At 35.1% G+C, this 16298-nt stretch overlaps 2 protein-coding genes across 5 annotated transcripts in view; one reads left to right on the top strand and one right to left on the bottom strand.

Annotated features, from left to right (window-relative positions):
• Window positions 1-5557, bottom strand: part of LOC126977205 (DC-STAMP domain-containing protein 2-like) — a 53710-nt gene extending 48153 nt beyond the window's left edge. For all 4 annotated transcript variants that reach the window (XM_050825916.1, XM_050825917.1, XM_050825918.1 and 1 more), the window contains exons 1-2: window positions 5155-5557; window positions 2808-2958 (exon numbers count right to left, since the gene is read on the bottom strand). In XM_050825916.1, coding sequence (XP_050681873.1) covers window positions 2808-2958; window positions 5155-5498 — 495 coding nt within the window. In that variant the 5' untranslated portion in view covers window positions 5499-5557. The remainder of the gene's footprint in view (window positions 1-2807; window positions 2959-5154) is intronic.
• A 7047-nt stretch (window positions 5558-12604) lies between these two features.
• The window catches only part of LOC126977206 (rho-related BTB domain-containing protein 1), a 37900-nt gene continuing 34206 nt past the window's right edge, over window positions 12605-16298 (top strand). Inside the window, exons 1-2 of the mRNA XM_050825921.1 lie at window positions 12605-12696; window positions 15873-16055. Coding sequence (XP_050681878.1) covers window positions 15876-16055 — 180 coding nt within the window. The 5' untranslated portion in view covers window positions 12605-12696; window positions 15873-15875. The remainder of the gene's footprint in view (window positions 12697-15872; window positions 16056-16298) is intronic.

Genomic DNA, 16298 nt, shown 5'->3' with positions numbered 1-16298 from the left:
CGCGTGAGAGTTACGGCGACAAAGCTATAGGTTATGTTCAACTAAGTCGTAAAAATAATATTTGTATTGTGAAAGGACGGGTATGTCCAGAACACCGAGTTCGGAGTAAAGCTTATTCAGTTACTTTAACTATTAATGAAAAGTCAAAAAAAATTAGATTTTGTTTGGGGATTATCACGGTGCACTGCTTGAAACCATTTATTTCGACGTTTGTCATCTTGGGGAACATTTAAAAACATTTTATCAGGAGTTGCCTTTGTAGTATTCTTACATAATGGTACAAAACAAGAACGATAACTTTTGAGGTTCGACATTTTTAATATAAATTTAAATATTTAATAATGACAACAAAATTAAATAGATCAAAACACTGTATTTATTATTTTTCTATCAACTGCAATGAGTGAAAACTAACATTATGACGTCACACGCGCTCGGGTTTGTTCGGGAGTTGTCGGCGTGTCTTCGGTACTGGATTCAAAATTTTTTTTTTATTTTGAAATAACTTTTGAATTATTGCGAAAAAAAAAATAGTTTTTTTATAAAACTAATATATAATCTTTCCATTTATCACAAAAAAAAAATTTTTTCAAAAACCCACGATGTTTTGAAAATTTTTTGACAAATACATTAAAAACAGTATTTTTTTATTATCTACAGAACAACGACTGTGGGGTGAGCTAGTAATTATTATAAAATAAAAAAGGATTAATAAAGCATTTATGTAAACAGCTTTTACATTACCGCCTTATTGTTGCCAATTGTTTAAAGTATTAAAATGGATATAGTATCTGATTCTTAACAGATAGACATATGCCATCGCGGACTTTTCTGTAGACCTATATAAGATACACAATTCCATCATACATTATTATGTTATTTCTCGAAGACAGCGTTTTTGTTGAAAGCTCCCGGGCGGCTTATTTTTCCCGACACCTCCAAAAATAATCGTTAGAGTATAAAAATACGTATACGTTCTTGTGAGACACTGAAATATCGTGAAGAACGTTTGTTAGCTTTGAATGACAGGTAAACTAAGACCCAATTATCGGCAAACGTGTTTATAATAATAATAACATATAATAAAACTAATTGAAAAAAGCAGTACATAAAAAATAATTACATCATCCACGTAAACGGAAATATTAAAAAAAAATTTTTATAAAATGAAAACCACCAAATGGCTAACATTATGCATCAAAAGGAATCACGAAAATCATATCATATGTCTCAGAGAAATCGATGTACATACATAAAAAAAAACTACCCATCGAATTAAGTACCTCCTTGTCGCAGTCGGCTTAAAACTTGACAAAATATCCTCCTTAAACAAACAAATGCAAACCTTCCTCGAGAACCGCTACCGATTGGTGAAAACGACATGAAAATCGTTGTAGTAGTTTTGAGTTTATCGCGAATAGACAGACGCGGCGACGGACTTTCTTTTACAATATGTAGTGAAATAGGAGCCTCGATGCGAAACAGTACTTCAGTGGCCCTATAGATAAAATTACGTCACTTCAAATACATATTACTAATGATATCAAAAACAAACAGTACATTTCATGCAGATCATTAAAAATGGATTAGTGTATGCTGTATGTATATTCTTGGAAGCGTTCGGTTTCAGTTCCACGGCATTAAAAGAAGTGACCTAAATTTGCGAGCCTTGTGACGTCATGTAATGAAATTTCACAGAACGTAAGCCAATCGTCGTACGAACACCCACGACTATTCCCTGGATTTAGTTTACGTGGCGAACTAGAACTAGATTCAATTAACATTTTTATTGAAGTTAAATTTCTTTAGGCGCGTTATGAAAAAATTATGACAGTCAAATTTTAAGATGTGCGCGCATCACTGTAACATAAAAGTAACAGGGTGAAGTGAGTTCCTAAAATTTTCTAACGTTTGCGACATTCGTTATATTTTTTTTAGTTTCTTCGTCCATTATTAGGACAGGCAAAGGGTTTAAGCCGGTACAGTCGTAATCGTTATAATTAATAATTAATTGTCAAAGCCATCGTTGCAAGATTTTTACAATATTGTTCTTTCTACTAAGGTACCACGAGGAATAAAATTTTAATGATTTTTGCTTTGTTACGCCAAAGAAGTATAACTTCTTGGGTGCATACATAAGTACACACACACTTTTTTATATGTAAGTACATGTAAATAAAACTGTATTTAACGTGAACACGAAAACACTCAATCACCCACACCCTCACTCACCTAACTGCACCTAGATATATATACACACACACCCAAAAATTAAATCAAATCAAAAATCAGACACACAATTTTTTCCTTTCGTCGTCGCTTGTTATATCATGTGGATGTCAAACGAGACTTAACGTTTGCTCAGTTACTTTACCAGTTCCCTTTACTCCTTTACTTCCAGTTACCAGGCTCCTTTGCACAAGATTCCGGCTAGATTATCGGTATCACAACGGCGCCTATTTCTGACGTGAAGCAGTAATGTGTAAACATTATTGTATTTTGGTCGTACGTAGGCCGTAGCTCGTGAAATTACTGGGCAAATGAGACTTAACATCTTTTGTCTCAAGCTGACAAGCGCAATTGTAGTGCCGCTCAGAAATTTTGGGTTTTTCAAGAATCCTGGGCGGCACTGCATTGTAATGGGCAGGGCGTATCAATTACCATCAGTTGAACGTCCTGCTCGTCTCGTCCCTTATTTCCATTAAAAAAAGATCTAATTGGGACAAACACCTTAAAAACGCATTATACATATTTTAGAAATAAAAAAGACTACTTATAAATTGCTTGTAACAGATGCTTGTTACTACCTGACTGCAAGCCATGGATTCCGTTAGAACTTCAGAATTCCTCAAGCTGTTGGTTGCAGGTCCGGTCAGGATGAGAACCAGGGCATAGCAGGTCAAGCTGTATCTCCCTATGCGGGAGAAGAACTGAGGTATCAGCAACAACACCAGACATCTGGAAAGATACGTTAATTTACAAATTACAGCTATTAACATGGTAACGCAGATGTTCAATAAGATGAAATTAGCAATCTGTTCTTCAGAACCCCGTGAATAATAATATCGACACACTTTTTTACACAAATTATCTTACCCTAAACTAGGCATAGTCTGTACTATGGGTACAAGACAACGATATATTTAATACAATATACTTAACATACATAAAAACTTATCTAATATATAAAATTCTCATGTCGCGGTGTCTGTAGTTAAACTTCTTCGAAACGGCTTGACCGATTCTCATGAAATTTTGAGTGCATATTGGGTAGGTCTGAGAATCGGTCAACATCTATTTTTCATACCCCTAAATGTTAAGGGTGGTCTCACGCCAAATTTTTATTTTTTTGACTTTTTTTTTTAATTTGTTTGATTATGAGTCTGCATTAAAAAATACATACAAAATCATGTTACTTTGTTACATTTATCACATAGGCTAGGCTAGGCTTTTGTTAAAATTTAATTACTTACATCTTACATCCCAAACAATCTTATAACTTTCTTCTGTTATGGAAAAGGAGGTCAATCGAGCGTAAGGGTCACCTGGTGTTAAGTGATCACCGCCGCCCACATGCTCTTGCAACACCAGAGGAATCACAGAAGCGTTTCCGTCTTTTGAGGGATTAGATCCAGTCGTTGACAGAGCACTGGGTCCCCGACAATTTAAGCTGCACGCGGTCAAATGGATCGAGTAATACTGGGGTGCGCCAGATCAGAGATGACAGCAATACTCCATATGAGGCCGGACCTGTGCGTTGTACAGCGCTAGAATGTGGGCCAGCTTGAAATATTGCCGTGCTCTATTATGACACCCAGCTTCTTCGAAGATAATTTGGCTTTGCCCTCCTGATGACCGCGGAATTGGCATTTATATGCAGAAGAAATAGTGTAGGAGATAGCACACAGCCTTGGGGCACTCTAGCGTTCATGGGCTTCGAACTTGAGCAATAACCGTCGAAAACGACCTGTATGCTGCGTGAGTACCCAGTGAGTAAGCTGGGGGTCCACTTGCATAAACTCTCGGAAACTATATCAGAAGATCGCCTGCAGATCCACCATGGTGAAAGCCGTACCTACTGTCGGATGTTGATTTACTGGTGTCACCTTCTAGGTATTCCAAGAGCTGGCGGTTAATTATGCTCTCCACGATTTTGGAGAGCAGGGAGGTAATAGCTATATGCGTGTAGTTTGCCGGAACATCTTCTTTTTTTTTTGGATCGGATGGACGAGGGCTGACTTTCATGAGTCGGGGACTACTGCTGAGAATGAGTGCCGGAATAAATGCGTTAGCATCGGCGTCAACTGAGGGGCGCACGTTCTAAGCACGATTGGAGAACTGTACTTCAGGCATAGAGCTCTGACACGGGATGGCCGGCGGAGTTTTTCCGTTGTCGTCAAGAGTCGAGTTGGAGGCAAAAATACTACTAGTACTATGGGACAGGGTGTCATGAATGGACGGCAGGGACGGCTGGTTGAAGTTACCAGGAGCAGCTTTCGAGAACGACCAGAACTTGCGAGTTCCGGTCGGGTAACTGGAAAGCTGCTCGCCGATTGCGACGATATGCTTCGATTTGCATGGGCTATTTGCCGCTTAAAAATCTGAAGGCTAACTTACCAAGCCAAACGAAATCACCAAAAATATGTTTTCAGCAAAGATTAAAATTTATGATAATGACCACCTCATAGCCGGTGCAAACTAAATAAATAATTAAGTAGGTATTTTAGTTTTGCTATTGGTTGTATACGCGTCATGCTTATTTTTGTAGATATGTTTGTATGTTGTATATTTATATTGTTACATTTGTTGTCATTGTCTTTCTTTGAACCATGTAGCACGCAATAATACATACCTACATAGTCTAGTTTGTAATAATTTTGTGAAAAATTATCAACTTATATGAAAACTCCTAAAAAAGCCGTATACAAACTATAATTATATCATCCACGTAAACAAAAATATGAATAAAATGAAAAGTACTTGGCCAAACTATGTAAAATTTTTATAGCACCAAATGGCAAACATTCTGCATCAAACTAGACATTAATCATGTAAATCGGATCATAAATATCAGCGTATTCGGTGATAATAAAAATACCGATCGAATTGAGAACCTCCTTTTTGAACTCGGTTAAAAACAAAAGTCATTCATACCTTATTCTGTTGCTAAAGGCCAATCCAAGTGTGAGTAATACGCCAATAATAGAACTCATAAACGTTGCATGTAGCAAAGATATTGATAATTGAAATACAAAGAAAATGAAGCAAAGATAGGTCAGTGCAAACCCGCCCAGGAAACCAATGATACTCTTCAATAGGCAGTTAGGAAATGGCTTCTCAGTAACATACAGCTTTGTTGCCCAAGACCTTGGAATGCATCGTTTGAAGTTCTCTGACAAACGGTTGCTTTGAATTTTGCTGACACTAAGTTCTTTATCATTTTGTATCAGCTTTTTCGTTTCATTATCTTCGATTGTCGCTCTCTTTAGAGAGAACATGGCGGAAGGGTCGCATTGCTTTTTCTCATTTGAGAATAATTTAATACAAATTTAGCGTCTATGCTTTGTAAATTTATGTCCATCACAGAAAATGTCAAGTTTTTGATGTTATTATAATTTTTTTGTAATTTTTTTTTCTCCATATTAAGAACTTCGTGGTTTTGTTTATATAGAGTACTTAAATATGTGTTTTTGAAAAAAGTTTACCTATATATAAATGTTTGTCTCCACAAAAATTTGTGTGCGATTCGGATTCGCCTATGAAGGGTTCCATAGTATCGAGTATTTTTTTATATTTGAGTTGATGTTGATTGAATTAAAGGTAAATTGCGGTTTAAGATTTATGACGTATTAAATAGAAACGACTTACTAAATCTTGTTCAAACCAATTTTTGGTAGAAGTTTGCATTAACATTCTCTTATTTTAGAAGTTACAGGGAAGGGGGGGGGGATAAAATTTACCACTTTGAACTATTCAGTCTAGAATGATATTAGAAGTCTCAATTCCATTTTTGAAGATCTATCCATCGATGGGTTTAATGAAATGATTATGGGGAACCCCCAAAATTTTTATTGTTTTTTTTTTTTTCTACTTTGGTGTGAAAATCTTAATGCGGTTTACAGAAACGTCTGTAAAGGTAGAAAGGTCAAGTCGGCAGAATCACTCGTCTTATATCTCAAAATTTAGTGCTCATTTAGTGCTAATTTAGTGCTGATAACAGATATTTGGTGCTGTGATAGGGGAACTAAAAATGAGAACACTGCTAACTTTTCATTAAGCTAGCAGTGTACCATCGTGACTAGAAAGGTCTAGTCGGCAGAATATCTCGTTTTATATCTCAAAATTTAGTGTTCATTTAGTGCTAATTTAGTGCTGATAACAGATATTTGGTGCTGTGATAGGGGGACTAAAAATGAGAACAGTGCTAACTTTTCATTAAGCTAGCAGTGTACTATCGCGACTAGAAAGGTCACGTCGTCAGAATGTCTCGTTTTATATCTCAAAATTTTTAGAAAAATCATTTTTCAAGTGCCCGCTAAAAAAATCGAAGGTTTTCAATAATCGAAAAGTTATGGGTATTATTCTCTGTTGCAAATATTGAGTTTTCATCAGATCTCAACGTTATAAGGTAACAGAAAACTACCCTGACTCCCCTCGCGATGTAGCCGCTGTGTGTGTGTGTGTTAAAAAAAAGAGGAGTTGCACTCGGGGACTGCCGCGGTAAAGTTATTGCATAGCATTTTTTATTAACTTATGCAATTATAATTATTTATTTATTATATTTATGCAGTATTTTTTTCCTTTGTTTTTTTTTTATTTGATATTAATTCAAGTTACACTTTTTGAGCGTGGTGACCGATAAGAAAACAATTTTTTTTCTTTTATTAAATAAATGAGAAGTTAATATTGTTCAAAATATTTTTATTATCTTACAGTACATGTAGGTTATTCAAGAATATTTATCATTTAAACTATAGGTTTATGGTAACTGAAATAAGAAACATTAGTTTCAGACTTGATATCTAAATATCTGGAAAATACCGTGTCAATGGTGGTCCCATTGTGGATTCATTTCAAATTCAATATTTTCGAAAGAAAGGTTGTCAACCGCTCTGATTTTTATTCAGCGAAGTTGATGTTGAAATCGCCAGCCAAAATTAGTGGCAATTTATAACCATTTGCACCAAGTATTTTCGGCCCTTCTTCTTTTTTTCATTTGGATACACTAAGTGATCCAAAAAAGTGTAAAGAAACTGGTAAATTTATTTATCGTAGTTATATATTTTAACACAAGATGGCACTCGTTTCCCATTGAATGAACCACAACTGTCGACTGACGGTGTTAGGTTACGGAAAGGTTACGTTTTCGTTACGGAATTTCTGGATTGATTCTGGACTTAAGGCTGCTAGCATCGTTATACTAGGCTAGTTGCTACTTTTGCTTTACTGACAGCACTAATTGAGCACTAAATGGTGAGACGTCTTTTAATTCCATTAGTTTCCGTTCTATAGTTTTCTTCTCACTCTTAAGACTGCTGACGTCGTTATATTAGCAGTAGATGCTTTGAAAAAAAATAAAAAAGAAATTTAAGCTATTGCATAGCTTCTATCGCGGGCCTTGAGCGTGGAGACCGAATCCAGAAATTCCGTAACGAAAAGAACCTAACACACAAGTAGAAGTAGTAGTAGTAAGTAGTAGAAGACACACAATGAAGCGACGTCTCTACGCAACGCCAAGTGATCCAGCCGTTCACAGAGCACTGAGTCCCCGACAATTCGAGCTGCTCTACGTTGCACGCGGTCAAATGAATCGAGCAGATACTGGGGTGCACCAGACCAGAGATGACAGCAATACTCCATGTGTGGCTGGACCTGCGCTTTGTAGAGCGCTAGAATGTGGGCCGGCTTGAAGTATTGCCGTGCTCTATTGATGACGCCCAGCTTCTTCGAAGCCAATTTGGCTTTGCCCTCCAGATGGCCACGGAATTGGCAATCGCTCGAGATTTCGAGACCCAGTTTGATTTTGATATTTAGACGTCTTGATTTTTTTAATTTCTTTTTTTTTATCCCTTTTTTTAATTTTTATTATTATGATAAGCATTTTTATTTAGTTTCACCTGTCCCGTTGTCTGTCTGTAATCAAATATTGCAAGTTAAATTTTACTCACTTCCCGTTTGTTTTTTTTTTAATAAATTTTATCAAAAATAACCTCAATATTTTTACTTTTTTATTTTCATTCTTGTTTTTGAAATATTAATATGTAATATGAAAATGTGTCAGTCGACAGTTGTGGTTCATTCAATGGGAAACGAGTGCCATCTTGTGTTAAAATATATAACTACGATAAATAAATTTACCAGTTTCTTTACACTTTTTTGGATCACTTAGTGTATCCAAATGAAAAAAAGAAGAAGGGCCGAAAATACTTGGTGCAAATGGTTATAAATTGCCACTAATTTTGGCTGGCGATTTCAACATCAACTTCGCTGAATAAAAATCAGAGCGGTTGACAACCTTTCTTTCGAAAATATTGAATTTGAAATGAATCCACAATGGGACCACCATTGACACGGTATTTTCCAGATATTTAGATATCAAGTCTGAAACTAATGTTTCTTATTTCAGTTACCATAAACCTATAGTTTAAATGATAAATATTCTTGAATAACCTTCATGTATTGTAAGATAATAAAAATATTTTGAACAATATTAACTTCTCATTTATTTAATAAAATAAAAAAAATTGTTTTCTTATCGGTCACCACGCTCAAAAAGTATAACTTGAATTAATATCAAACAAAAAAAAACAAAGGAAAAAAATACTGCATAAATATAATAAATAAATAATTATAATTGCATAAGTTAATAAAAAATGCTATGCAATAACTTTACCGCGGCAGTCCCCGAGTGCAACTCCTCTTTTTTTTAACACACACACACACAGCGACTACATCGCGAGGGGAGTCAGGGTAGTTTTCTGTTACCTTATAACGTTGAGATCTGATGAAAACTCAATATTTGCAATAGAGAATAATACCCATAACTTTTCGATTATTGAAAACCTTCGATTTTTTTAGCGGGCAGTTGAAAAATGATTTTTTTAAAAAAAAATCTGGGTTTACCGGTAGCATTAATTGAGCACTAATTAGTAACTCTTTTCAATTTCACCAACACCGATTTAAAAGTCATGTTTCAGCTCTATGATTGCTCGTATCGTTAACTCAGCAGTTATCTATATTTAAAAACTGAATTTTTTTTTTTTGAAAAATCTGCTTGCTTGTACAGGCAGCACTAATTGAGCACTAAATTATTAGCTGATGTGCCTCTCGCTCCAACTGTATCATAACGCGGTCACGAATGGTGCACTGCTAGCTTAATGAAAAGTTAGCAGTGTTCTCATTTTTAGTCCCCCTATTTTGAGATATAAAACGAGTGATTCTGCCGACTTGACCTTTCTAGTCACGAATGGTACACTGCTAGCTTTATGAAAAGTTAGCACTGTTCTCATTTTTAGTCCCCCTATCACAGCACCAAATATCTGTTATCAGCACTAAATTAGCACTAAATGAGCAAAAAATTTTGAGATATAAAACGAGACATTCTGCCGACGTGACCTTTCTAGTCACGATGGTACACTGCTAGCTTAATGAAAAGTTAGCAGTGTTCTCATTTTTAGTCCCCCTATCACAGCACCAAATATCTGTTATCAGCACTAAATTAGCACTAAATTTTGAGATATAAAACGAGTGATTCTGCCGACTTGACCTTTCTAGTCACGAATGGTACACTGCTAGCTTAATGAAAAGTTAGCAGTGTTCTCATTTTTAGCCCCCCTTATCACAGCACCAATTAATTGTTATCAGCACTAAATTAGCACTAAATGAGCACTAAATTTTGAGATATAAAACGAGTGATTCTGCCGACTTGACCTTTCTAGTCACGAATGGTACACTGCTAGCTTAATGAAAAGTTAGCAGTGTTCTCATTTTTAGTCCCCCTATCACAGCACCAAATATCTGTTATCAGCACTAAATTAGCACTAAATGAGCACTAAATTTTGAGATATAAAACGAGACATTCTGCCGACTTGACCTTTCTAGTTACGATGGTACACTGCTAGCTTAATGAAAAGTTAGCAGTGTTCTCATTTTTAGTTCCCCTATCACAGCACCAAATATCTGTTATCAGCACTAAATTAGCACTAAATGAGCACTAAATTTTGAGATATATTACGAGTGATTCTGCCGACTTGACCTTTCTAGCTTTACAGACGTTTCACAGAATACATCTACTTACCAAGTTTCAACAGTATAGTTCTTTTCGGAAAAAGTGGCTGTGACATACGGATGGACAGCCAGGTAGACATGACGAATCCATAAGGGTTCCGGTTTTCGCCATTTGGCTACAGAACCCTAAAAAACACGGTAAAAAAGTAGCGACACAGCTATAAAGATATATTGTCATATTAACATGCAACGATCGTTTGAGAACTACAAATATCTCGCGAGCTGAATGCAGAGATAAGGAATGCGATAGTGCTGTGACCTAATTATAAGTGATGACCATAATTATGAGTGTTTCGATAAATTTAAACAATGTTTAAAGTTAAGATGCATTAAGCAAAAATGATGAAAAATTTAACTAATTAATTTATAATTTTGTTATCATCTCAAATTTCAGTTCTGCATTTCTTCTACAATGTATGTCTAATCATTTTTCGCCATTTATCGTGCATGGCGATTCTCAAAATATACAATTAAAAATTAACACAGGATCGCAATTTATTAGCATTAACGCGATAACACGGTAAGCTACGACTACGGCACTGCACTATACTGTAGACGCGCCAGGCGAATCCTGCGGGAAGCGGGGGTGATGTTTCGCTCTTCACACCAGGCCCCGACTGCATTCAACTCGCGCGCTTACTCTAGTTATGCACGTAGGTCACACTGAAAGTTTAGCGTAACTTAAAAAAACAACACCTAAAATATTATGTTTATTGCTTTTCAAAATACTCTCCTTTAGATTTTAAACATTTTTTCATGCGATCGAACCATTTCTTCAAACAGGAGGATCACAGATCTGAAAACATGTTTTCTATGTGCTGATTGAACGATTGCCTCTTCGGAATTGGTAAAAGTATAAATAATAATAGATATAAAACTGTTACTTTGTTAAATCCTTTTTATTTAAACTTGCATCGCGGCCATTTTGTTTTCATATTTTTTGTTGTAACGGCTATAGTAACAGACTTTCAACATTTCAGCTGACAACTATTGCAGCTTATGATAAGCAATATTCTCAAGTTGGTCACTAGATATATAAATTGACCGAGTTGGTATTGAAAATGGACAGGGATTGGACATGGATGGACACACAACTTTTTACGGTAGAAAAATTACTGAGTAGCGACACCTACCTTTTTTTACAAATAATTTTTGATGGCTTTACCTATATTATTATACTTACACGACGTTTGAATAGAAAAATGGTTGTGGTGTCTCCGCCACAAATAAGAGTAATTTAGATTGTTACTTCGTACTTACGTTAGTGTTATTACTGAATAATTTATTAAAGTGAATCTTTTATTACATCGTCTCAAAATTTTTCGTCTCTGTGTTGCATGTCGCGTGACGGTCTGGCGGCGCCTATAGTTCGCAGCAGCTGACCGTGTAGTGTATCGGCTATATTCAAATTGCATCAGTTTTAATCCCTTTCAATCAATATTTTTAACCAGGGCTAAGACACAGAGTTCAATTAAAATATTAGTTCGAGACTTAGTCTACTTTTATTATTTCCCATTTTCATTCCAATTGTCCAAGTACAAAATTAAGATTGATAAAGCGATATTTATAACCTTAATGGAATAATATTCCAAAAATTTTTAGTTAAATGTATATAATTTGAGAAAAAGTTTCACTTTTACCGTGGTTTCATAAAACCACACAATCCCTTTTAGTAGGTTATTTATTATATTTATATTAAGATATCGGTATGTTTTTGTAAATATTTTTTATAGAGCTATTTATTATAACTGTAACTATTGAAACCATAGAACTTATTATTTTTCTATTAGCCCATTTAAAATTTACCCAATCTGAATATAAATGATCATATCAATAACTAAAAGATACAAAAAGCATATGAATATCGTGTACGTCAATGCAGTAAATAATCCCTGTCAGTATTATCATAGCAAACATTTATGTATGCAAAACTGTTCAACGAACGTCCTGTTTATCAGGCGTTAAAAGTGTATAACCTATTGATTCTTATGGCAAACATAAACTGAATGACTATGAATGCAGCTACACGATAGTACACTCTCTCGTTATATCCTTAAGAATCATATTCGTTAGTCAAAATTATGCAAGAACTTGCTAAATTGGATGTTATTGTCACTAAACTCAACGGAAGTTGTCTATTTGCTTATTTAGTTCTAATTATAGGTATATACTACTACTTTTCATACTATTCATTGATAAAAATTATCAATACTGAATTAAAATGTGTCTATTCTAGAATTCATTCGACTGCGCAAAGCTTTGGTCATATAACATGCGCAGATCTGCAATGCTACAAAATTAACTTCACACTAGTCTAAGATTTCTTATTGAAATGTGCTCGTTGTGAAGTGAAAATGCACAAATAATATTGTTTCAATAAATAGTTTGTTAACGTAAGTGAACACGCATGTAAGTACGACTTATTGACTGAAATAATGAAAGATTTAGAGTATTTATAGCAGTTTGCGTAAAATACTTTTCATCAATATTAAATCTTATAATGTACCAATTTTAGATTTGTTTTAGGATCTCATTACATTAAAGATTCAGTTCGCTATAACACAAGCAATAAATTAATGTTATATACCTACCTGGTAGTTTTATACTCAAGGGATTAATGATTTGATTTGATTCCGGCTTTGTTTGAGTTATACATTAAAGGTAACGTGTACATAATATTATATTTCTTTTGTTCTGGTTATAGAGCACATAATATACCTCGATTATTTATGTGCCTTCTTAAATCTTTATTTTCTTGTTTTATGTTTACATAACAGATATCAATTAGAATAATTTTGTGGCTATATTTCGACTTGGTTGCTTAATGACTCAGTAACAAAAGAATAGTCGTTTGGATTTGCATAAGATTATAGTAAGTGGTATAGGTATTTATGTTATACGAATACATATGTAATCTTTTAGGCTTCAATAATTTGATTTACACTAAGAGATATCTGTTTTATTTTTTGCATTATCTTTTGACAAGAATTATTGTTCGTTCAGAGACAACAAATTTTATTTTCCAAGCTGTTTTATATAAAACGAGGGGCAGTGTCTTATTTAATCAGATAATATTTATCAGACGATCTATATGGCCCAGTGGTTAGTGGCCGTACGGAGCTAGAGGTCCAGGGATCGAATCCCGGTAGGTGCAAACATTTATATGATGAATATGGATGTTTGTTTTCGTGTCATAGATGTTTATATGTATTAATGTATATTGTATTATACATGTCGTTGTCTTGCACCCATAGTACAAGCTATACCTAGTTTGGGGGAAAGATAGTTTGTGTGTGTCAATAGGTACTATTAAAAAAAATACGGGTTGCACTCCGGGAGTGCCGGCAGAAGTGAAAACTGGAACAATAACTTTGTGTATTTTTTAATATTTTGAAATGGTTAGGGAATAATTTCGATCGAATTACTTACACAATATTCATTTATAGCGCTATCGTACACAAAAATGACAATTTTTGTATTACATAAAAAATTTAACACTTCAGAACCATTACAATTATTTTACATTAAAAAGTTTGTCTCTGTAAAAATATTTCACTTCTGAGATTCGATCCCTCGACTTCGCGGTGTTTCAGCTTCGCAATCACATTGATTCAACCACTGGTCCAATGACTGTACTTATAATAATTAAGTTAATGATAGCCGAACTATAATTACTTCGAAGTGTAATCCATAATTTCAACGACTGTCTTACGAATTTTCGATCAGGACACGTGTCCTGACGCGAGATTAATATTTTATACCCATCCCAAGAAAAGTGCTCAACGCCGCTAGAGAAGTTTTCACTACAAAAAAAAAGTAGTATTTCTTTTTATTTTCTCATATTCAAACAACTTCAAAAGAGGAGTAGGTTCTTTGAGAGAATTAATAATTGTCTGTTTTTTTACATATATTTTTACCAATAGTGAGTAACTCTTAACGATTATTATATTATGAATATGTCGCAGGGATATGATTAAAACAGTGATTTGATCAAATCTCGGAGAATGTTAAAATAACAACACGGTTTTATCATTTCTCGAAACAAATCTAGTGATTTCACCAAATTCCAGAGTTGGTTCCGTGAAATGACAAAGAGTATTTTCTTTGGTATGATTTAGACATAATTTGGTAAGATTTTAGTATCGTGTCACAGGTGGAGGGGGGTGAGTGGGGAAGGGGGACGGAGGGAGTAGTCCTCTGTCCCCTGGCTCACTCCCCTACTCCCATGAAAAGGTAACGCACCAGTCTCTTGAAAATCAAATTAATGTAACCTAACCTCATAACAGATTAAAGTTTCTCTAAAGGCCAAGTTGAAACCCCGCTTCGGGGCATATATTATTTAAAAAAAAACCACGATTGGGTCGCCAACCCCTTCCACCTAGCCTGTCTGGGTCGGGGTATGAATCAAGTCTGATGCTCGCTTTTACATCCTAAATTCTTCTAGTCGCGTCACTCAGTGTCATTTCACGGAACCAATCACTAGATTTGTTTAGAGAAATGATAAAATCGTGTTGTTTTTTAAACATACTCCGTGATTTGATCAAATCACTTAGGGAATTGTCCAAATCTCTGTTATTATCAACACCCTGCGACATATATATATCTCACTGGAGCCCCTTGTTAACTTTTCTGTAATAACAACTAACGAAAACCAAGGGCTTATTTAAAAAAAATTGCCTTCATATTCAAATCTGTAGTATTAAATAGAGATTCAGTTTTTCCTTCGGTTAGTCAAAGTCAGATAAACTTTATTCAATTAGGCTTAAACAAATCGTTTTTGAATTGTCATTTTAAATATTTCTTTTAAATTACTGAATTTACCATAATAATTATGTTCGTAACAAGTTGTGATCGTGAGAAGAACATACAAGAAAGTCAACTGTTTTGCAATTTGTTATTTATATTACAATGGCTGTAATATAAATAACAAATTAGTTTGTAAGGTGCAGCATCCAATATATAAGTCATATTTAAATAATATAAATTATTTCTTGAAAAGAAATAAAGAATAAGCTGTATAAATATAAATTATCGTATATTGGATGCATCAATATTTAGAGCTTATATTCATTGTTTGCCTTTTTCCTGCCTTATCGACCATAGATGAAAAAATTATATAAATTAACAAAAATCTTATTTTGGAAATTGAAAAATGGAATATTTTTATGAAATTAATGATTGCGAAACTGAAGTTGCAGTAGGCAGGGCACATGGCTCGGCGGACAGATGGCCATTGGGGCAGGTCTACAAATATCCACCACGTAAAGGAAGGCGTAGTGTTGGTAGCCCTCACAAGATGGACCGACGATCTGGTCAAGATCGCAGGAGTAGGTTGAATGAGGGCAGCGCAGGACCGATCGTGGAGATCTTTGGGGGAGGCCTTTGTCCTGTAGTGGACGACTTCCGGCTGAAATGATGATAATGAATGTATTATCTTCGGTCCTCGATAAATCTACGAAGTAAAGAAATCTGGCCGTTTAAAGTGGGCCAAAATTGCGCCCGAATGAGTTACAAACAAGTATATATACATATAGGTGAAGCTAATAAAAAGCATGTGAAAATGGTAAGTGGTTTTTTCGTTGTAGAGGATGGATAACGAACAACCCCACCAAGAGCTTGTCAAGTGCGTGGTGGTGGGTGATACAGCCGTGGGGAAGACTCGTCTGATATGTGCCAGGGCATGCAACAAACATGTCTCTCTCTCTCAGTTGATGACCACCCACGTGCCGACAGTGTGGGCGATCGACCAGTACAGGATTTATAAAGATGTGAGTAACTCCTTAACATGAAACTTGAAACACTCTGCCGTGAAGCAGTAATGTGTTATTGTGTTTCGGTCAGAAGGGCGCCGTAGCTAGTAAAATTTTATAAGATAAGCAAAGATGTCGTTGGAAATTTTATTCCTTAGCAATAAAATAGATACCCTGTGCTTCCCCGGGGCATGAAAAGGTTAGGGAAGTCCTTGGCCCAAGGGTGTCGCAAGAGGCGACTAAGGGCAATTAACAGTGGAA

Source organism: Leptidea sinapis, chromosome 44 (genome assembly GCF_905404315.1).
Source record: "Leptidea sinapis chromosome 44, ilLepSina1.1, whole genome shotgun sequence".
Taxonomy (NCBI): domain Eukaryota; kingdom Metazoa; phylum Arthropoda; class Insecta; order Lepidoptera; family Pieridae; genus Leptidea; species Leptidea sinapis.
This window is presented reverse-complemented; position numbering and strand designations above follow the sequence as displayed.